Genomic DNA, 23,290 nt, shown 5'->3' on the forward strand with positions numbered 1-23,290 from the left:
TAGACTGATAAATGAGGGACTAATTAAAACCAAAATTATTTCTGGTCCAATACTGCCATTACCAGAAGTTTCCCTGATTACAGTTCCCATCAGTGAGTGAGTTCAGTGGCTGTGAGCACCTGCCCTGGGCCAGAATCAAACCGAGATCAAGAACTATTTTCATTTTTAGGTGAGTTATTCTGCATCCAGTCTGCAACTGAGAATAATCCAAGTCAAGGAGCCTCGGTGTACAAGTGTTCTATCCAGCAAATTCAACTGCTGCAGTTGCAGCTGAACTTGGTGGCCAAGTCTGTTCTGACAGTGTCTGGCCTGGAATGCTCAATCTCTTTTCCCCCCAGAAAGTTCCCTACTCTCTTGGTATTTCTCCTTTTATATGATCATGCTTTTGTTAAAACTTAGAGTAGCCATTCAGAAAAATCCCTTTTCCTTTTCCCTCTCTTTGGGCAGGATGTCCTCCTGAGGATGATGGGTCACCCCTTGAAGACTGATCTCAGGAAGGACAAATCAATTCTGCAGTGAGTCCTGGTGCTCCTTTTAACAATCAGCATTCCTGGTTCCCAGGGCTCTTCCTTTTCAGTAAGGCCTAAACACCTCAAGTTGTTCCTGCATATTCCCTGGAGTATTTCACTGTCTCAAGACAGACGAAGGGATCTTCAAAACTTTCTGAATTGGTTCAGCATGAGGTAACAATGCACATTTTATCCCCAAAACACCACTCTAAAGGCAGTGTCTGATTGCCCGTTTCTGAGGGACTCCAGGGCCACAGGGTGGGGTCACTGCCCATGTGTTGTACAGGGGCTGAGCCTGAACCATCTGATGATCCTGGGCCCAGAAAATCTCTTACTCTGCATAATCCCCGTGACCTTTTCCTGTGCCACTCACAGGGGCTGAATAATTTCAGACTCATCGGAGATGGAAATGTTTTGATAGCAAGCGCTCTCACAGGGTCCAGCCACGGTCAGACAGGAAAAGTCTCCTCCTCCCACCTTACTTTTCTTTGCTCTGATATAAACCTGTCCCTCTCTCCCCATCTCTGGGAGTCAGCACCCACATTCCTTCGTGCACAGTGAAGGAAAAAGGAAAGGAAGGTCTGGTTCCCAGTCCCTCCACAGGCAGAGTTTGAGTTGTTTACGTGAGGAATTCAGGGAGCAGAGATCTTCACTTCCATCAGATCTGTCCTGTCAGGAACAAGCTGACACCCTGGGCACCAAAACAGATCACAGGAGCTACAGCAAAAAGCAGAGCTCTGCCAAAGCTGCAGGCAGGAGCCTGGCAGGGAGAGTGATGGAGCAGGAGAGTGGTGTTCTAGCAGACACAGGGGCAAGGAAGGAAGAAAGGAAGAGTGAAAAGTGTAAGAAACTGGAAGAGACTTCAAGGGACACAATGCTGTTTAATGGGGCAGAAGCTGAGAGACAAGTGAGCTGCAGTGCAGGGTGATTTGCATTCTTGCAAGATGATTTGTAAAAGTTGTAGATGAAATGTTTTGATTCGCCTTTATCTCACTCTGCCTGTGCACTTGTGTCATTCATTTCATGTAGTAACCTCTACTAAACAGTCAGAGGCTGCAGCATAATTTTGTTGACCCTAAATTAAGGCAAAAAAGCTGCAGTTCTGGAATTTGGAGCTCATAGTACCTAATTGGCTGGAGGGCAAAATAAAGAAGCAAAGATCAATCACAGCTTTTCGTGTCATGTGAAAAGTCAAGGCTCATGCATCAGGGAACTTGAAAACAATCAGATTCATCTAAGTTCAACCTATGTCTCAATCCTAAAATTGCATTAAAATTAAACTCCCTGTTTCTAATTCTCATTCAGTGGAGCTTAGATGAGCCTCAGATTTTTGGTGTTGCCACGATGGGAGTTACGGGAATTGATTGATTTCTTTGCAATGTGAAGTGCCAAAAATGGGAAACAGTGGCATGTTTGGGGGCTCTTTCTGCTTTCTTTCCTTTCTATTCCTGTCTATCCAACATGGCAGAAATGCAATCTAATTGAGTAGCAGGAAGGGTGACCTCCATGAAGTTAGCAAGTGAGGGAAAAAAAAAGTTAATCTTTCAGGCTTTGAAGGAGCTGATACCAGGACAAAAACTGTGCCTGCAATACAAAGCCAGAAGTTATCAACTATCCCGAGAGATGTTTTCACAAATCAACAAAGAGCACAAGCCAGGAAAAAGAAAAGAGCATTGCTCTGCTCTGTGTCCCTAAGATGGGAAACTGAAAAGCTGTGAGCATAGAGCAGGTAGGAGCTGCCTGTCAGAGGAATGTCAGCTTCCAGCTGAACAGGAATAACTCAGACGTCTCGGGATGAGTCTCTGCTGCCTTGCACACTGTGCAGTGTTTCAGTCAAAGCCCAGAAGGAGCAGAGTTTCCAGGCAGCCACAGAACACCACGTCAGGCCGTGCAGAAAGAGGATTGCAGCAGAAATGGGGCTCCTCCAGATCTACCTAAGACCCAGAAGTGACACTAGATGAGGCTCAGCTGGAATAATTGTCTTAGTTCCTTCTTTTGTCCTCTCACCCCAAATATGTTTAGCTTGTATTTTGCTTCAGCATGCTTCTATAAATCTTCAGAGGATCCATCTGGGAAGCACTTCCAGGATGGAAATGCTCTGACCTTTGGATGTTGACAGGTGAGGTGCATATTCTCATGTTCTGTATTATTGACAGTAATGGCAGTGCTTCCTTTTTTTTCTGTGGGCAGTGTAAGTTTTACGTGTTTGTATGACTTCAGTATATAGTTACCCTCCTACAAAACAGAATTTATATGCCAATGCTTTTATTCCAGGGATGTAGATGCCGTTCCCCATATGGATAAGCACATGACACCATTTAAGCCAGTGTCTGCAATGGCACCCATCCAAGTCCTCTGCAGCACGAGGCCATGGATGTGCCCACAGAGGCAGGAGCCCAGGCACGGCCAGACTGCTCAGGCAGCTCCTGTCTCCTGTGCTCAGGGTGATTCCTTTTCCAGACCAGCTCTGTGCCAGACCTTGCTCCTGCAGATGTGCCCGCTGGCACCTGATGTGTGGCAGCTTTTAAGGGCGAGTCTCCACTGATGAGGGCTGCACAGCACTGCCACTCATCCCATTCAGCACTTGGACAAAATGTAGGACTGAACTCCAGAGGTAGGAACCAGTTCTTTGTTATTTCATTGTCTGAAACTTTTTCCTTGGAGCGTGTTTGGGGAAGGATGGGAGATAGACCTTTTAACCTTTCTGCTTTTGTCTCTTTCTGTGGTGCATCATATCCATCCCTTCCATAGCTGTGGGTCTGGACTTTGTGACAGGAATTCAACAGAAAGCTTTTTCAATCTTTTGTCCCCCTAGAAGCAGCCCAAGTTTTTGGGGCAATCCGTCTCAAAACATTTCTGTCAAATTTCCTTTTAGTTCTTGATGCTGCTCAGGGCTATCAGACTGACACAAAACCCCCTCAGTCATGTCCCCAGCCCCGGTGGAACGGCTGAGCTCTCTGAACTCCAGCCTTGCACTGTCCCACCGTAATTACATTGCAATTGTAGACAGAATTGTGGCAGGTTCTGGGCCACTGGCTCTGAATCCTCCTGAATCCTCAGGGCTGACCATGGCATTTGTCTGTACTTTCCTGTCCCTGGGGCTGATCACTCCGTGCTTGCCAAGGGACGGAACGCTCGCTCTGCACAGCTCCTTGGAGCTGAGGGTGCCTGCCCACACTGAGAGATGGGTGAGTGAGCGACGCCGTAATGTTCAGGTTGCTTCGGCTGATCTCGCGTTGGTTCGGCTTATCTAGTTCGGTTGGGCTTATCTAGTTCGGTTGGGCTGAACGCGGTTCCGTCGCGTTCCGTTCAGTTCACCTCAGCTAAGGTCGGATGGATTCGGCAAATCGCGGCCAGAGTCGGTCGTTCGGGTAGGCTCGGCTGTTGTCGGCTCCACTCGGCTGTTGTCGGCTGCTGTCGGCCACACTCGGCTGTTGCCAGCTCCACTCGGCCACGCTCGGCTGTTGCCGGCTCCACTCGACCACACTCGGCTGTTGTCGGCTCCACTCGGCCACGCTCGGCTGTTGCCGGCTCCACTCGGCCACACTCGGCTCTTCGGCCCTGCCTGACTCTGCTCCGCGCTGCAATGGCGGCCGCTGGCAGGGCCCCGCTCCCCGGCCTGAGCCCCGGGAGGGGACAGAGCGCCGGGACAGCCGCCTCAGCCCGGGTCATCCTGTCCCTGCCCGCCCCCGCGTCCCCCGGAGCGCGCCCTGCAGCGCAGAACGCGGCCTTTGGGCCAGGAGCGGGGACAATGCCCTCGGCTCGGCAGCAGCGCCGGGAGGCAGCGGGCGGTGCCCTCAGGTGAGCGGCCGGAGGGGAGGGAGCTGGGCCGGGGGCACCGGGGCCGGGGGCACCCACAGGGGGCCGGGGCTGCTTTGGGCGCTGCTGCGTGGGACCCGCTGCGGGTGGCACGGCTCTGTCCCGAGCCTTGCGGCTCTCTGGGATCGTGTGCCGTGGAATAAAGCTGGGGCTCGTCCCAGCTGCGGGAACAGCGTTTTATTGGGTGAGAAACAGAGTTCACTCTTTAGAATTTTTACACGTTTGTTAAGGGATAAAAGGCAGCGCTGGGGTGCTTGGCTGTTTGCCAGGAGCACCCGGTTCCCTTAAACCGTGTTCTCTAGATTCTGTTCCATTGCAGTGGTGTGTGCATATTCATTAGAGTTTATACATATTCAAAGAGTCCTTTTCAGTTTAGATGTTCTTTTGCTTGGTTTGAACCTTCGTGCCATCTTGTGGATTACACCAATATACTTTATTTCTTCCTGTGGTGCCATCCTGTTTTATTTTCACTCAGTAAATTTTTCCTTTTTTTTTTTTTCAGTGCTCTGGTTTCTGTTTCTGTTATCTTGTGTTTCAGATAAGATTGTCCCCAGCTGTGGGAAATCATTATCTGACACCATTTTCTGAGTTCCTTACATGTAACAGCATTTGAACATTTCACAGTCTCTATGATGCTGCAGTCTAAACTAGTGTCTGTTACAGTGCTGTTTATGAAAGCTGTGCAGTGCATACACGAACTGACAGATTATCCTTGATCCAGAGCAGTAGTTACAGACTGTCCCCTCTCGGGAGTTTTGTGGTCAATAACACCGTGCCAGAGCTCAGACATGAATGGCAAGGGCAATACCTGCATTTGTTATGTTTCATTCTGGGCTGGGCTGAGCTCTGTTTGCCGGGAAGCAGCGGGATGGGTGTCCCTGTGCCCACCCCCCTGGGTCCCAGAGAGAAGCTGCTCCTGTGGCTGCAGCTGAGGGGCACTGGGAAACCTGAACAGTCCTGATGGAAACCGATGCCAAACCGGGTTTGGGACTTGCCATTTTCCCCTGATCCGTGGGTTTTGCCTTAGGAAACAGGAACTGGGCACCAGGACATTTTGTTAGCCTAGAAGGGGCGAGTTTGTTTGTATTTATGTCCTGAGGCACCTGGATCGATTTGGATCTCAGTTGGCACCCGAGAGCCTCCTCTGTGTCCTGGGCGGGGTGGTGGCTACCAAAGGGGTAAAAGCTGGAGCAGGAGGGTGGGTGGAGAGGAGAGCAGTGGCTCTGTGGGGATTTGCATCTGGAAAGGGCCCTCAGTTTCCTGGCGGGAGTCCTGGAATCAGAGCTGAGAGTCGCTGAGCAGTGAGGATCGTGCAGCTGCAGTGCCGAGGTGCAGAGGCTGCAGTGGGCGTTGTCTGCTCGCTCTCCTGATGTCCCATCTCTCATGCTGGGCTGGCACCCAGGCACCTGCAGGGCTGCACACCCTCAGGGCAGGGGTGGTTTGTAAATGTTTTAAATGCTGCAGCAGCTCCCTCAGGCTGGATGAGTGTGAGGATATCCAGCTTTGCCTTAGGGCTTGGAGCACGGCAAGGGTGCAGGGCTCACGGTCAGTCTTGTTTAAACACTTGTAATAGCAAAATATTTTAAAGCAGAGACTGTGAGGCAATAACAAAGGCGAGTCTGTGGCAAGGATAGGTCCGAGCTGTCTTTATTAAAGATCCACACTGCTGGATGTTGTGTCAGAGCCCTCTGGGGACAGAAGGTGTCCCCAAAGCTTCATGAAGCCCTTGTTTCCTGCTGGCAGGGCAGGGTGTGAGCCCAGCCTCGGGGGCTGTGTGGCTCCTCCTGCCTGGAGCAGGGACAGCCCGCGGGGCTGAGCCCCAGAGGTTCAGTTGCTGGAGCAGGTGGGGATCTCTTTGTGCCTGGGAATTGTCGCTGCTGCGTTCCTGGCCCAGCTGCAGGGTTCCCTCAGAGCCCGTGCCCTGCAGCAGCACTGGGAGCTCCTGGGCTGGGCAGGGAGCAGCTCTGGCCTGGGGCTCTCAGGCCCATCAGTGCCCATGGAAACCCAGCGTTTGTTCTGCTGCCATCAGCCTCTCTGCTGTGCCAGCCTCGCTGCCAGGGCACAGAGCTGTGGGAAGGCTCCATCCCATCTGTGCCAAGCGCTGCCAGCGCTTCCAGCAGCGCTGCTGGGGCACCAAGGGCTGCCTTTGGAGCCTGGCTGGCACAGAGGGTGACACACTCTGCCCTGCAGCACCCAGCTGCATCCCACAGCTGCACAGTTCAGCCAGCAGGGAGCAGAGTCAGCTCTGGGCCCAAACCAGGTTTTGTCCCCCAGAGAGCCACTGAGCTTCCTGAGGCAGCACACAGATGTGCCCTGGCCTTTGGGGCTGATGGTGAGGGCTGCCAGGGGATTGTGATAAGGCTGAGCTGGAGCTTTCTTAGAAAAGCCATCAGCTGTAAGGAGAATCTCTGGCAAACAGGTGGCTGGGGCACTGGCTGGGAGCAGGTCCTGGCCTTTTCTCTTCTTTGCTTTAACCTGTTCTTAAGAGGAGCCCAAAACTGCAAAATGGAAAGGAAGGGGGCTGTGGGGGTGAAAGTTGCTTTGCATTTTTTGAAGTGTTGCTGTGGATTTTGGTGTGTCAAGTGGCACTACCAAAACAGCATTGGAATAACCAAACTTCAGGACTCTGCGCTTAATTCCTTGAATGTGTTTGTGTGGGTGCAGGAAATGCCAAATCCCAAAGCAATTCCATGTCTGTAACTTCAAGTGCAACATCTTTAAAAGCAAGTGCTCAGTGTGGGCTTTCCATGTGGATGCAAATGGCCCAAGGCCTTTCTTGTGTCCCAAAAGCAAAGAACCTTTCCCTGGGAGGTTTTGGAGGGGATTCTCTTTGGGATTTCTTGTGGTGCAGCATCCCGGGTGTCCCTTCCTTTGTGCAAAGTCCAGTGGGAAAGGATGGAATGGCTGCCACGTGGGCTCTGGGATAAAAATGGTTCTGTTCAAATGAGGCAGAGAATGCAAGATGAAAAATGAGCATCCTTTTATTGTCTGAAATAGTCAGGAATAAAAGTGCTGGCAAAGGACACGTTTGTGTTTGAATTGGTGTCACCTCTCATGGGTAAAACCCCATAGTGAGCCAGCAGAGCAGAGCTATGAGAGCAGGGATCCTTTGACTTCCACAGTGGACTTAATTTTCTTTTCTCCTCTCTTTCAGGGCAGGAAAAATCATCCAACTCCTCCCATCTTTGCCCACAGCTTTGGTGTTGGAGCAGCCAAAGGCAAGAGGCTTCAGCAGCAGGGCTCTGCGCTGGAGGGCTCTGGTCCTGCCCACGCTGTGGGGTGAGTCAGAGGGACACAGGGCTCCCCTTTTCCTCTCTGCTGGCATGAGCTGCCATGGCAATGCCATTGCTGCCAGCCCAGCCCCAGCTGTGCCTGCTGGAGAAGGGCAGAGGTGCAGAGGCAGTGCCAGAGTTCCCTGGGGATGCTGGAGCTGTGGTGCTGGCTGTGCCCTAGGGCAGCTTGGGCACTGTCTGTGCAGCCCAGGGCTGCTCTGGGCCTTCCTTCGGGAGCTCTCAGTGCATGCCCAGCTCTGCCAGGGCTGGCAGCCGCTGCAGGGCTGGGTGACAGCCTCTGCTGGGGCTGGGGGCAGGCACGGCCCTGGCACAGGGGCAGGGGCAGGGCTGGCAGCATTTGGGAGCCATGGGAGCAGAGTGAGGGGGGGATGCTGGGCACAGGGGTCAGCCTGTGCTGGTGTCAGCACAGCCCTGCAGGGCCCTGGCATCTGGGAGCAGCTCCAGCTCTCCTGGGGCCCAGGGATGGGCTCTGAGGGACTGGCTTTGCCTGGGCCTTTCCAGGGCACAGGAACAAGGGCAATGTGGTGCCAGAGCTGGGGCCCAGCAGGCTGTATTTCCCTCTGGGAAAGCAGAACAGACTCTGGGCTGAGCTGAGTTTCCTGCAAGGGCTCAGAATCCAGGGAAAAGGGAGTTCAGGAATTGCATCTGCTGCTGGGAACATTGCCTTAGGCTTGCTCAGTTTGTGTCTGTGAGCAGTGGGCTCTGGTTTGGAGAGGGGCTGTTGGCAGCAAAAGATGGAGTCAATGCTCTGCAGGGATGTGCAGGGAAGGACTGAGTGGGAGGGAAGGGCAGTGTTTAGAAATGAGATCAGCATTTCTCCCAGAATTGGGGTGCAGCAGTGATGGGGGTGGTTGTGTTTGCTCTGGGCCTTGTTATTCCTTGTGCAATTTGCAAATTCTGCTGCATGATTTACTGTCCAGTATCTTTCTAACAAAAACTGACAGAAATTGAGGTTTAGGATTAGAACTGAGGTCCATTCACTGCACAATCTTGCCAAGGCTGGAGGACTGGGATGATGGCTGCTCTCAGCAAAGGTCACTTCTCAATGCTGTGTCAGATTTGCCTCAGTGCTGGGCAGCAAAGGTGAGGGTTTGGATCAGGAATTGTGCAAACAAGGCCTGGGTGTGGTTGATTTGTTTGGTTTTTCAGTGAGCTGGGGCTGGCACAGGGAATGGTGCAGGTGCTGCTCTGGCACCAGAGCTGCTGCTCTTTGGAGCCATGTTAAAGGTGTGACCATAGAACACTTTGGGGGCTGTTTTCAGCACTCTGGGTTTCAGAGCTGCTGTCCCCAGCCCGTTGCCAGCCCTGGGACATCTGCTCTGGTTCCAGGCTGTCCTTGCTGGAGCAGCCTGGTCCCTGCCATGCCCAAGCCCTGAGACACAGAGGGAGCCCTGTGCCCAGGGGCCTTTGGCACCTTGTCAGGAACGTGGCAGCAGCCCCGGGAGCAGGCTGGAGGTGGGAACTGGGTGTTGGGAACTGAGGAGTGCTCATCTGGCTGGGGGGAAGGGGCAGGAGTTTCCATGCCCCTGGAGCTTTCCTGCTGGCATGGGGCAGCACAGGGAGCAGAATTCATTGTGCCCCTCCCACGGGCAGCGCTGGCCTCGGTGTCTGTGCTGTGCCACCAGAGCGTGGCACTTTGCTGCTGTCACTGCCACTGCCAGCCCAGCTGGGGGCTGTGCCCTCCTGCCAGCCCCAGCCAGGAGCTCCAGGGGTGCCTCTGTGCCCTGCTGGGAGCGTTTGCTGGGAATGTGCCCCATCCCTGGGAGCGTCCCTTTGTCCCTGGGCTGCCAGCCAGAGCTTTGGGCTGCTCAGGCTCAGGCTGGGATTGCCAAAGGCACCGAGAGGGAGCAGCACAGGGAGGGGGCTCAGAGAGGGGCTGGCAGAGCCCAGCTGGCAGGCTGGGCTGGCTGCTGCAGGTGGGGCTGTGTGCCCTGCAGGCAGGGAATGTCCCCTTCCCTCAGCAGCCCTGCAGATCCCAAGGGCTCCCAGAGCAGGATTTTATTCCTTGCCTCCCTTTGTGGAGATTCATTCTCCACATTGCCATGAGCAATTCTTGGATTTCTCTAGGAGCAAACCTCCCAGCAGAGCCAGATTGCAGTGGAGGCCAGAGCTGTGTTTGGAGCAGGGAGTGCTGAGAGCTGCGTCTGCCTGTGCTGCCCCAGCCTGAGCACAGGCACAGGGAACAGCCTGGACAAAGGGATTGGGGCAGTGGCTGATGCCCACGGAGAAGAGCACAAACCCACAGCCATTCAGCCTGACAGTCCCCTCCACCCAGAGCTCAGCACACATCCTCACAGGGAAGCCCAGCAGCTGAAGGAAAAAAACCCACAGAAGAAAAAGGTGAGTTATTTTGCTGTAAAGTTATTTCAAGTTGTTATTAAAGCCCAACCAACATTTGCTCTTGCTTTTGGTTGGGTGAATAACGAGCAGTGGGCACAGGTGATGCCATTCATGTGGCTGAAAACCTGGTGTGATCTAGAGGGGATCCAAGAACTGTTTGTGTAGGGCAATGGAATGTGAGGGGATGTCAGGGGCAGTGAGGTGGCATTTTGGAGGGAATTGCTGAGGTCATTGAAGGGAGACCAGCAGACAATTTCCCTGGGAAATCCCAGGCCCCTCGGGCCCACAGCCAGGACTCTCCAGGGCTGAGGGGGCAGCACTGGAGACTCCCTGTGTCCTCCTTCCTTGGCAGCAGCCAGCAGGGAAGGGAGAAGAGGATCCCTGTGGGATGAGACTGCAGAGAGCGAGCAGAGGAGCAGCCTCGGGCTGGAGAAAGGCAAAGGGACCAACACGGTGGCACCAGGGCACCTGTGAGGAACAGAATGGACACTTGGAGGCCACATGGAGGTGAGGAGTGCATGGTTTGGGCAAAATGTCAGTGAATCTCCAGAGAGATAAGGAGGGGATATTTAGGAGGGAAACGCTGAGGTGATGAGTTCACCCAGCCTGGCACAAGGTGTGTTTGCACAGGCTGGGGCCAGAGGTGGAGGTCAATCCAAAGCCAGCCCTGCTCAGCCTCTCAATCCCAGGATAAGTTGTACAGGCTGCCCACTGAGGGATTAAAAATACATAAAAATGAAACCAAGAGCATTAATGAGACTCCTGGGAATCCCATTAACTTGTTGGCAGAGCTCCTGACACAGTTTGGAGCTTTGATGACAAGAATGCATTTCATTATTTGGATTATTCACTGTGTGGGATATGGGGTTTGTTTGGATTTTAAAGCCCTCATGGTGGTCCTGACATGCTCAGGAGCTGGTAGAGAAGCAGAGTCAGAGCTCCTGGCAGGCACAGGGTGTTTTCCCCCATAGTGGATTGTGGAGCAATTGTCTGGGACCTGGATTGTCCCTCTGGGTGATGCCACTTGCTGTGGTTTGTATCATTCCATCCATTTAATTCCCAAAACCTCCCAGCCCAGGGGTTGGAGCTGACAGGGCAGGACAAAGATTGTTCTCTGTGTGGTGCCCAGATTTGGGGTTCCCTGTCAGCTGTGCCAGTTCTGATGAGTTACACCCATAGCCCCAAATTCCCTGCTCCATTCCCGCTGCAGTAACCTCTCAGTGCCCCATGGAGTGTGGGCATTCCCATGCAGAGCTGCTGCCTTGGACAGCAGCTGTGTCAGGAGCCAGCAGAGCTTCCAAGGAAGCTCAGCAGCACAGGGACAAGGCCAGGGTTCTATTCCATAGAAGTGGCTGTTGAGAACCCTCAGCCCAATGGTGTCCCTGGGCTCACTGGCCAGAGCTGCCTGGAATGGAGCCCATTTCACCCCCCTGAGCTCCAGGATGGAGAACATCCAGTGGATGGTTTAGAGCAGGGGAAGGCAGTGGCCAGATGTGCTCCCAGCCTGAGCTGAGGCAGCCCCTGTGCCCGGGGGGGACATCTCTCCCTGCAGAAGCTCAGCTCCTTTCAGAGCCTCAGCAGGGGCCTCTACAAATTCTTTTCTCTCAGGAAAGGGATGCACAGCTTTGTCTTCAGCACACATCCAGTGGCACCTACCTGGGAAAGCTTTCCATCACTTCTGCACTTCCAGCTGGATCCCTGGAAAACTCCAAACTCCATCCCACTGATTTTCAGGTACCTCTGAGGGCTGCTGCCTGGGATGGAACATCTGTGGGGGAAGATGGCCTTGGCTTTGATGCTGCTGATGGCCGATGGCCTCAGGCTGGGGAGGAGGGAAGGGATTTGGGGTGGCTGGGCCACAGCTGGCAGCTGTGGGAGCTCTGAGCCAGGAGTTGCTGCATGAGCCCCTCTGCAAAGGGCCCGTGCCTCCATTCCCAGCAATGCCAGCTGCTCCTTGGGGTCCTGCTGGGCTGCTGGTGGTCTCTGTCCGGGCTGAAGCATTTCCAGGGGCCTGCTCAGAGCAGCCCCTGGCCCAGGAGCCACGGTGCAGGCACAGCTCCTCCCCTGCAGATGCCAAAGACACGAGGGGCTGCTGCCTTTCAGGAGCTCCTGGCCTCCTCCTGCCCTGCGCTCCCAGCCAGCTGGGACACAGCCAGGGAACACCAAGGAGCATGGCTGGCAGCCAGCAGGAGACACCGAGGCCCCTGGGCCAGAAAAACAGCCCTGGCCCCAGCAGCCAGCATCGTTTGGAGCTGGCAGCACTCACCTGCAGGCAACGCCCCCCGGCACTCTCCAGAAGAGCTTTGGCCACGGAGCAAGGTAACCCTCAGGGCTTGTCTTGTTCGCTTCTTCCTGGGGAAACAAAGGGACATTGTGGGAGCACATTCACAGCTGCTGGGGAAATCCTGGCAAGGGCAGAACAATCAGGGCTATGGGGAAGAGTTTGGTGCTGCCATGTTGAGTGCCAGCCAGTTCTGCCCCATAGCCATTGCAGGGGCTGCTGTGTAAAGCAGCAGTAGCAGAAGGGAAGGAGCTGCATTTGTAGAGGAGTTCTCTTAGTGGTAGCAGTCATTCCCATCCCACACAGGGCCTTTGGAACAGCCCTGGGATTGGCTCAGGTGTTTGGAGCAGGGTGCTGAGAAGGCTAAAATTCTGGGTTTGATGCACAGCTGGGCCGGTCACTTCTCAGCATTTGACTTGATGATTTTCACGGCTCTGGAAATAAAGAACAAACTGTTTGCACTGGTTTTTTAACCCATGGAGTTTTTCCTAGCATTTCCCTGGGGCTCCAGTCCCACCCCAGGCACAACGGGAGCAGGAGCAGCAACGCCTCGGCCCCAGCGGCCGTCGCAGAGCGGCTGCTCCTGGCTGGGAAGCTGCAGCCCCCAGCAGGGGCTGCGGGCACGGAGCAGGGGCTGCGGGCGCTGTGGCTCGTAGGGGAGCGCGGCGCTCGTGGCGTTACCGGGCCGGGGGCTGCGGGGCGGTGCCGTGTCCGCCAGGGGGCGCCCCGCGGGGCGGGCGGCGGCGCTGAGCGAGCGGCGATGCCCAGGGGGTCCCGGGGCCGGTACGGGCGGTCTCGGTGTCCTTCCCGCTGCCAGCCGCGATCCAGAGGCTGCTCCGGGGAAGCGTCGTCCTCCTGGCGAGCACGGCAGCGGCACAGCACCGGCTCCCTGCTGCCGCAGCCGGAGCGTGCCTGGAGCCCCGGCGGGACCCAGCCCCGCGCTGGCTGCAGCCGGAGCGGCAGCGCCTGTCCCGGAGCGGCTTTTCCCGACCACAGCGATGATGGTCGATATCCCAGTCCCCTGTCGATCCTCCGGCCCCAGTACCCATACCCTATCCGCCGACGAAAAAGTGGCTCAGTCCAGATTCCACAAGAAATACCGGCAGGACCAGGATGCGAATCCCCAGGCCTAGATCCCGGTCCCAGCCGAGTGCCTTGGATCCCGCGCAGCCCCAGTAGCAGCCCCTGATCCGGATTTCCGCACAGCGCTCCAAGCAACGCTCCCGCCGCCTCCCGAGATGAGCATCCCCCGCAGAAAACGGGACAGGCGCCGATCCGCCGGGATTTATGGGCGGGCGGGGGGCGGGGGGAAGGCGGGGCCCCGGGGGCGGGGCCGGCACAGGTGCGAGGGGCGGGGCCTGCACAGGTGTGAGGGATCCCAGTGCGGCTGCGCGGGGCGGGGCCTTGGGGGATTTAAGGCGCGGGGAGGGCACGGCGGAGCCATTTGCTCCTGGGCGTTGGGTGAGGGGGGTTGCTGCCGGCCGGGGCCCTATATCTCTTTTTCTCTGCGTTTCTTTTCTCCTGCGTTTCTATTGTGTTATATTTCTGTGTACTTCTCCTTTCTACCCTCCCTTCCACCCCTCCCCCACCCCCTACACCCTCCCCCCCCCAAACCCCCCCCCTCCCTCTCCCCCCTAGCCCTCCCCTCCCTCCCCCCCTGCGGCCGCCCCTCTCTCGTTCTTTATCCTACCTACCTTACCCTACTGTTCCATCATCTGCTTTCCCTCCCCAGCCGGACTCCCCCCTGACCCCGCTCCCAGTTCCCCCTTCCCCCCCACCAGTCGCTCCCCACCCGCCCTCAATCCTGCTCCTTCCTCTACCCTGCCTTCCCCCCAGCCCCGTCCTCTGCTGTCCTGCACACCCCGATCTCTCCCCACCTTCTTCTCCGTTCCCCTGTTCTCGTTCTCCATTCCCTGCTCTCCTCCTTTCCTCGCAGCCGCGGGGCTCGGGGTGCCGGGCAATAATAAAGCCCTGAGGGCCGGAGCCCGGCGCCCCCGGCCTCGCTGGGGTCCCCACACGGGGCCGGAGCCGCTCTGCGGGTCCCCCCATTGCAGTCCAACACACGGCCCGACACCGCCGGGGCTCCGGCTTTCCCAACATCACACTGGGGGGGTCCTGGGGCGGGGGGCCCGAGTTACAGGGGCCCCCTCATTAGGAGGGGGTCCCAGGGGGGAGGGGGGGTTAGGAGGGGCCCCCTCATTAGGAGGGGGTCCCAGGGGGGAGGGGGGATAGGAGGGGCCCCCTCCGGAGGAGGGGGTCCCTGGGGGGAGGTCGGGGAGGGCCCCCTCCGGAGGAGGGGGTCCAGGGGAGGGGGCGGGGCCTGGGGGGGTAATTCCCCCTCCAAGCCCCGCCCCCTCCCCTGGATCCCCTCCTCCGGACGGGGTCCCACCCCGGCCCCCTCCAGGGACCCCCCTCCTCCGGACCGGGGCCCGGGGGGGAGGGTGGGGCGGGCGGGGACAGGACGGCAGGGGACGGTCGTGTGTCTGGCATTTTTTTTTTTTTTTTTACGTATGTTCACGCTGCAGAGTGACGTGCCCCCCTCCCCACCCCACCCGCCCTCCCCCCTCCCGGGCCCCGGTCCGGAGGAGGGGGTCCCTGGAGGGGGCCGGGGTCGGACCCCGTCCGAAGGAGGGGGTCCGGGGGAGGGGGCGGAGCCTGGAGGGGGAATTACCCCCCCAGGCCCCGCCCCCTCCCCTGGACCCCCTCCTTCGGAGGGGGCCCTCCCCGACCCCCCCCAGGGACCCCCTCCTCCGGAGGGGGCCCCTCCTATCCCCCCCTCCCCCCTGGGACCCCCTCCTAATGAGGGGGCCCCTCCTAACCCCCCTCCCCCCTGGGACCCCCTCCTAATGAGGGGGTCCCTCCTATCCCCCCTCCCCCCTGGGACCCCCTCCTAATGAGGGGGCCCCTGTAACTCGGGCCCCCCACCCCAGGACCCCCCCAGTGTGATGTTGGGAAAGCCGGAGCCCCGGCGGTGTCGGGCCGTGTGTTGGACTGCAATGGGGGGACCCGCAGAGCGGCTCCGGCCCCGTGTGGGGACCCCAGCGAGGCCGGGGGCGCCGGGCTCCGGCCCTCAGGGCTTTATTATTGCCCGGCACCCCGAGCCCCGCGGCTGCGAGAAAAGGAGGAGAGGGGAGGACGGGGAGACAGGAGAGATGGGGGTGGTGAGGACGGGGAGGGAGAGGGGTCGGAGTGAGGAGGGAAGCGGGAGAGGAAGGGAAAGGCCGAGGGGGGACAAGAGGGACGGTGCAAAGAGGAGGAATAGAAGGGAGTAGCGGGGAAGGGACACGACAGGAACGAGTGAGGGGAGTCGGGTTTGGGAGGAGAGGAAAGGAGCGTTTTAGGGCGAGAGGGAAGGGGGAGAAAGAAAGGGAATACGCGGGGAAGGAAGGAGGGATAGAGAGAAGGACAGAAAGGGAGGCCGAAGCCTCCGCGCCTTACCTGCGGAGCCCGCACAGGGAGCTCCCGTCCGCACCGTGCTCTGAGTGAGCAAATGGCAGCCGAGGCGATTTCCGGGGTCTAAAACACCTCGGCCCCGCCCCGCGCAGCCGCTCTGGGGCCCCGCACACCTGAGCCGCGCCCGCCGTGCACACCTGAGCCGGCCCCGCCCCTGGTCCCGCCCTTTGTGCCGCCTGGGCCCGCCCCCGTTCTCTCAGGCCCCGTCCCTTGTTCCGCCCGGTTCCGCCCCTGTCCCCGCCCCCTGTTTTCAGGCTCCGCCCCCCGCACCGCTGTCCCCCGCCAGGCGGGGGCGCAGTGCTCGCACCGCGCTCCGTGTCCGCCAGAGGGCGCCCTGCGGGGTCCCGGCCCCACACGGCGGCTCCGCACCGGGGAACGGCCGCGATCCCGCACCCGGCAGCGCCCCGTGCCCGCCGCCATCCCGGGCCCCAAACCGGTCCCGGGCCCGATGCCGCTTCCATCCGCCCGACGGGGGAGAGGCGGCACCGCCCGGCACACCCCAGCGGCGCTCTGCCCCCCGCCCACGGTGGCGGTGGCACCGTCGCATCGCCCCGTGCCCGCGCTCCGTGGCCCCGCCCCTCGCACCTGTGCCGGCCCCGCCCCCCTGTCCCCCCCGGTCCCGGGGCTATCGCTCGGGAGCCTCGCTCGGCGCTGTGCGAGCCCCGCCCGACGGCTGCTCCCGCCGGGGACCGCTCGGAGCCCGGGGCGCTGCGGCGGGGCCGTGACCGCGGCCTGGGCTGCGGGGGCCGAGCGCTGCCCGGCTCTGCCGGGAGTCCCGGCCGGTGCCGCCTCTCCCCCGTCGCCATCGCGACTTGGATCGCTATGGGGCGGGAGGGGCCTGGCTCTCCTGAGCCCGCAGAGCCCCGTCCCGGTGTCACCTTCCGTGTCCCGGCGCCGCGGGCGGGAGTGGCGGCCAGGGAGCGGCAACCGCCGGCCCCGCCTTCCCGTCCCGCTCCGTCGGGCCCGGGCTCGCCGAGCCCCGGCCGGGACCCGCCCAGGCCCGGGGACACCGCGGCTCCCGCCCCGCCTCCTGCCCCCGGCACCTCCCCGCCCGCCCGGCAACGGCCCCGGGGCCTCCGGCACCCGAGACCGCGGCGGGGGCTGGGCCCGAGCCCCCGAACGCCGGCCCCACGGGCCCCGCAACGCCGCGCTCCCGGCTCCTCACCCCCCGCCCATCGGCACCGGGGAGAGGCCCCACGAGTGTCCCGGCTCCGGGAAGAGCCTCGGCCGCAGCTCGGCCTCCGCTGCCGAGCGCCACGAGGGAGCGCCTGAGCGCTTCTCTCAGCCCCGAAGCCGCCCCCGTCAGGCCGGGGCCGGGCCCGGGCCCCAAAATGCAGGACTCGGCCTCTGTGCTCGAGGCCTGGGCGAGCCTCGTTCTGCACCCCCGAAACACAGGGCTCAAGTCCCGGCTTCACAGCCCTCGGCCTGCCCAGCTGGGACTGGGTCCAAGTGCCAGCAGCGGAGGACTTTGTCCCTGAGCCCTCCTCACCTTCACCACCACAAAAAAAACAAACAAACAAACAAACAAAAAACCCACAAACAAACAACCCACAGGACTTAAGACTCCGATTCTGAGACCAGAAAAATGCCCAATTTATTAGTCTCAGTTCACAGGGTCGTTGACTGCGGCCATCCCCACAGATGGTCACAGGGAATGGACCTCTCACCCATTTGATTCTCCTGTGAGAACTGCTCCAGGCTAGCAAAAAACCCACCCGTGGCATTAGAAGGTAGGAAGCCTGCCCTGAAAGGATGCCATAAAATGCAGCCCGTCTGCAATACCGCGTTATCCCAGCACTGTGATATCCCATTATCCCCAGCCGGGTTTGTTGCGCCGCCTCCGGCTCACGGAGCGATGCCGCTCGTGGCTCCGGGCGCTGCCGCGGCGCGGGGAGCAGCCCCGGATCCGCTCGGCCCGGGGGAACCGAAGGGGTGCCCGGTGCCCGGGCCGGAGCGGGCAGCAGCGGGTGACGATCCGGGCGCTCCTGCCCGGCTCCTGAGCTCAGGCTGAGGCAGCTCCCAGCTGCCGCCGCCGGGAAGGAGCAGCTCCCCAAGGATGGCCGCGCTCCCGGGCCATGGCAGCTGCCCCGCCTCTCTCAGGGACAGCGGCAGCTTTGGCAGAGGAAGCGGAGCCCCAGCGGCCGGGGCTCGGCAGCAGCCGGCACCGAGCCCCTTGCACTGAGCGGGAGCAGAGGGACGGGCCCGAGCCCGGGACTCGCATCCCGCCCGGGGACTCGGGGACGCGGGCTCTCTGCTCGGGCTCCGCCAGGAGGAGGAGGCGGATGGGAGTGCCCGGGAGGAGCCGGCACTGCCGGCCGACAGGGCTGCTCCTGAGGGGAGAACTCGCTCTGTGCTCCTTGGGCGGGATCAAGGCATGGCCAGAAGCTTTCATATTCATTTTACAGACTCTCGCACACCGACCGCTACCAACGTGCACTGTGCAAAGCAGCCACAATGGCTGCAGGCTCCAAAACAAAGATAAACAACGCTGTTCTCCTTTCCTTCTTTACGCAATCACACCTAGCTAAGATTCCTAACACCTGATGCCATTGTCTGTTTAAAACTCTGGCCAATACCATGCCACTGACTAGGTCTCAAAAGCAGAAAGATGACAGCCATCAATTAAAGCTGATGCCAGATCTTTGCCTATTTAGCTTTCCATGACAGAAATGCCTGGATGGATCCACGTGCTCCTCTGCTCCTATCAGCTGAGCTTTTGTCTCACTCTAATCTCATTAGGATGCCCTAAATCCAACCTGTTCTGCTTCTCAGAGCAAAGCCTGCTGCCATCTCTGCTCGTGACCTTTGCATGGCACACATTGTTAGCACACTGATAATGGCAAAACAAATTGCCTCTCCTTCTTTCTGCAGTGAACAGTTCAGCTTCTGGGGAGCTGCAGCTGTGACACTCATGAGCAGCTCTCAACGTGATCTCAACGTGGAGCTGCTCTTTTCCAAGTCTGCCCCTGTAGAAAATCCACGTTGTTGGAAAATGTCACCAAAGCGGGAATTGCTGCTGAAGCTCTCTTAGCGCACAAGGGCAGAGCCATTCCTGGGGCTACAAGTTCCTCATTCCCACTTTTCACTGCTCTTGGATCAACCTATGTGTTCATTTCCATCTTCCTGAGAAGCCTTGATCTTTTGTAGTGGAATCAAAGCGAAGCAGAGCTGAGCAAAACCCCACCTGTTGCTATGATCCTTCCCACTGCTTTTATTGATGTTGTTCCAGCTGGATTTATTTCATTATGAAAAGGCAAATTCAAGAGTCTTTTTATCTCCACGGTTTACATTGTCTTTTGCTGGCTTGGACTTTTGCTTTCTGCCCTTTGCCGGTCTGGGCACGTTCACCTTTCAGGATTCCCATCCTCTGCCCTGCCCGGGCTGCCTCTGGCTCAGCTCCCTTGGCAGCCGCTGCTTCCACCTGAGCTCTCGGCCTTTAGCTCGCGTCCCTTTCCATGGGCCACGCCTCCCAGCTGCTCCAGCCCGGGCATTCCCGCCTGGGAACAAGCAGGGATTCCCTGCCCTGGCCCAGGGAAGCCTCCGGCCCTGCAGGCATTGCCGAGGCTCAGGGGCCGCTCCAAACCTTTGGTGTCCCAGAGCTCCCGGATCAGTGCCAGGGCAGAGCTGGGAGCCTGTCCTAAGGAGCGGGACTGACGCACGCGGTGCCTGCAAAGTCCCCCATGGATATTGGATCCAGCTGGCAGGAGCAGGTGCGGCCAAGGCAGCCCATTCCATTTCCTGCCCACCGAGAGATCTCCAGCACTTCAGCCTGCTAAGGCTGGCACACAAATCCCTGCCCTGGGGCACGGCAGCGACTGCAGCGCACCCAGGAGAAGGCAAACGCAACGACCGGGGCTCAGTTCTGAGGCTGGGATCGAGATTCATTCTCAGCCATTTCAAACAAGGATTGCACCCCACTGCTCAGTTCTTTCTGCAGCTGGGACTCCAGGAGGAGGAGAAAGGAGGCAGTTTACTGGAGCCCCTTTCCTGCCAAACACTGAGGGTCATTCAGGTGCTGAGAGAAAGCACAGCCAGGGAGAGCTGCCCCTGCTCTGCTGGGATTGCACCCTGCACTCACGAGGGACAGGTGGCTCTGTGAAATCGGTCTCAGCATTTTTGTGCCTCATAGCTCCCACTGAAATGATTTTGACCAGAACTGAGGCTGCTGAGCGTCACTGAGCAGCACAGGAGACATCCAGCAATGCCCATGAGCTGGCAGAGATGATTGCTGGCGCTGGCCTGAGCCCTGGGCTGAGAGTTCCAGTGGCAGCAGCAGTGACAGCCACCCCGGCATTGCCCAGAAACAGGAGAAACCGCCCCTGCCCTGCCTTTGGGGAGAATGTCTGCTGTGCATCTCCCAGTTACAGCCCCAGCGCTCCCTGGGCTCCTGCAGACATTAATTCCTTCTGCCTTCCTCACAAGGCATCTCCACTCGTTCCATCGTCTGCCTGCTGGGCAATGCTCCCCTCCTTATTGCACAGGGGAGAGCGAGGAACTCTGCAATTGCCTGCACTGAGCTCCTCTCCCATCATCTCCCACTCCTTTCATGGCCTCACCAGCCAGGAGAAACATTCAAGGGGGAAAAAGTGTGCTGTGCTCTAGGCAAGGCCAGAAAGGGGCCTGAAGAGACAGATTTTGGATTAACTCTGGCTGGAGAAAACCAAAGGCAATCAGGATTGCCTCAAAATGAAAACAAGAAAGGAGGGGATTGTTAAAGCCATTTATAGAGTCACATTAAGGTCTGTTCCTCAAGGTTTTGGCTTTTGGCACTTCCGTAAGCAGCACGACAGACTGTGGGCAACTGCGACAGACTGCACAGAGGAGGGGGTTTTTATAAATAATATAAATAATATAAAAATAGATATATCATTTTTATATTGTATATTTCTTATATTTATTTATAATAAATATTTATATATATTGGTGTATATATAATATATATTTTTATATTTGTATTTCTATTTTTATATTATTTATATTATTTATTAAAAACCCAGCCTATAACCAAATAAAATCAAAAAATCCCCAATTTATTTTAACTATATTTAAATATTTTTAGATTTACAATCTATATTTATATATCTTTGGATATATATATAAAATAGACTATCATTTATATATATTATGGTATGTTACAATAATATACTATATATTATAGTTTTATATATTTATCTATTTGTTTTCTATATTTATGTTTACCACTATCATTTTATATTTATTTTTATATTTATATTTATTTCTACTTTAATTAATCTATATATTAGACCATATCAATTCATTAACCCAACGCATCAGAACCACAAAAATCCTGCGCCTTCGTCAGCACCGGTACGCAGCCCACGCTCATCCATCGCAGCATATCCAAACAAAACCTATTTCTAGGACTAACAGAACAAAGACCCCACGACATTTAACCCTAAGAAAAACTCAAATCAACCGAACTGTAAAGAAATTTGAAATCCCACTATAACTAGCCCAAAAGCTCCGTACATTCTCATCATAAACTTCCTCCTAAACCAATGGCTCAAAACCCCAAAAAACTCAGATACACATGGAAAATGACAGAACTGCTAGTAAAAACAAACACCCATGAAAAATTAAATCCAACCAACTCACTAAACTCAAAACCCTACAACTGACCCTAAACATTACTAAAAAAAGCCCCCAAAGCTCTACCTTTATGCTAACTCACAAATAATAACCAATAATCTATTAAAATTATTTTTAAAAATTAAAAAAATAAAAGCATGAAAATAAAAACTCTAAACTATTAAAATACTAAAAAATATCACTACCCAAATTTAAAAGCATATTGCCTATAAAAACCCACCATATAAATGCCCCTGCCTCCAAAAATAAAACTGAAAAAAAAAATCAAAGCAGAAAGAAATTGGAACTTAGGAACGCTAAAACCAGAACGTTCAAGAAGTTCCACCATATCCCTGATCATACACCAACTACAAACAACGTGAAACAATACAAACAATTCTTAAAAACCGCCTTAAAACCACTACATTAAAAACCCTTTCAACAATTCAAAACTGCATTGAACAAAAGCCATCTCATAAATTAACACCCAAAACTCCAGCAGCCCAGCTGGCCCTACCAAATCTCTCTGTTGATACATACAGTAAACAAAACCAAAATCCCAGGAATACCTGTCAGAAGTCTAGGAAAGAAACCTCTTGAAATTAATCCTACCTCAAATACAAACCAACCCGTCCAGAAAGTGAGCTTCACTCAAAAAACTATTTACACAGAGTTAAGAAGACCAAGAAATAAAACAACACACCATATACCACCAATTAATAGAGCAGTGAAGGAAAAAAACCCACGTTTTTTTCTTTGTTCTTTTTTAAACTAACTTCTTTTCTTAGCTAGAACCAAAGATTTTGCCAGGACTGCAACAACTTCTCCTTCTTCTCCTTCTGAAATGTCCCTTCTCCTTCCCAAATTCCTTACAACTTCTGAGTTTAAATCCAAGCCAAAAGCAAAATTCGTGCACTTGTGAGTCCGGTGCTCCTGTCAGATTCTCTGTCTCACTCCACATCTTCTCACACTTTCAGTCTGAACGCTGTCCTGCCCTGATGAGTTTGACAGAAGCATTGGCACATGTTAAGAGAGCATTTCCCTCCCTGCCTCCCTCGCCAGAGCTGGTTTCCTTAGCGCATTTCAATCGATCCCAAGCCCGCAATGATGCGCGCTCACCTCAAGGCTCACAGCAAGCACGCAGCAGCTCAGGCTGACTTGGCTCCAGGGCTCCGTGCCTTGGATAGCTGAGAAAACTTCCCATGAGCCTCTGTCCCAAGACATTGGAATGCAATTTCCCTGCGCATTTGGTGGCAGCTTTGGGTCCCTCTGGGGGACGGCACCCAGCGTGACCCCCGCCCCTCGCCCGCCCCCCACCTGCTCCTGCACCGCAGTGGGGCTCCCTCTCCTGGGCACCTCGGGGTGCCCCCAACGGCATCAGAGCCCCGAGTCTTCACCCCCCCTTTTCCCGACCCCCAAAGAAGGCTCAGAACGAATCCGCCTGCCCTGGACAGCAGCACAGCGCTTCCCCCAAGCCCTTCCCACACGTGCATGGCCCCAGCAAGGGATTCTGCTGCAACAAGAAAGCGGGGGCAGCCCCCAGAAGGCTTGAGGTTCCTGCCCAGCCTCGCTGTCACGGGCCGGGGGCAGCGAGAGAGGGAGCGGCACAGACGGCGGGGACGGCCCGGCACAGGGCGGGGGCCGCTCTCAGCGCGATGCCGGCAAAGCCGCAGCTCCGGCGCTGTCGGCCGGGCTGCTTGAGCGGCACGGGGGGATCCGCCGAGAGCCTCCGGCCCCGCGCGGGGACTCCTGCAAGGGCCCAGGGGCGCCGGGCTCCGGCCCTCGGGGCTTTATTCTCCGGCAGCCCGAGCCCCGCGGCTGCGGGGCAAAGAAGGAAAGGGGGCACGGGAAGAGAGGAGCGAGAGCAGGGCATGAGAAAGGGCGGCGAGGGAGCTCGGGCTGCGCAGGAAAGCGGGACGGGAAGGGAAAGCCCGGGACGAGGGTACAGGGAGGCTGGGCAGAGGAAGGAGAGAGGGGGAACAGAAGGGAGTAGCGGGCTAGGGACA

The 23,290-nt window shown here is 56.8% G+C and overlaps 1 protein-coding gene across 1 annotated transcript; it reads left to right on the forward strand.

The window, feature by feature from the left end:
• The first annotated feature begins 3,433 nt into the window (after positions 1 to 3,433).
• On the forward strand, positions 3,434 to 12,703 carry LOC136555837 (uncharacterized). Its single transcript, XM_066548869.1, has 8 exons — positions 3,434 to 3,494; positions 3,764 to 3,880; positions 4,134 to 4,310; positions 7,483 to 7,607; positions 9,689 to 9,961; positions 10,314 to 10,468; positions 11,570 to 11,695; positions 12,032 to 12,703. Exons 1-8 carry the CDS (start codon positions 3,434 to 3,436, stop codon positions 12,282 to 12,284), a joined length of 1,287 nt encoding a protein of 428 aa, XP_066404966.1. The 3' UTR covers positions 12,285 to 12,703.
• The last annotated feature ends 10,587 nt before the right edge of the window (positions 12,704 to 23,290 follow it).

The sequence above is a fragment of the Molothrus aeneus genome, chromosome 4 (assembly GCF_037042795.1).
Source record: "Molothrus aeneus isolate 106 chromosome 4, BPBGC_Maene_1.0, whole genome shotgun sequence".
NCBI lineage: Eukaryota > Metazoa > Chordata > Aves > Passeriformes > Icteridae > Molothrus > Molothrus aeneus.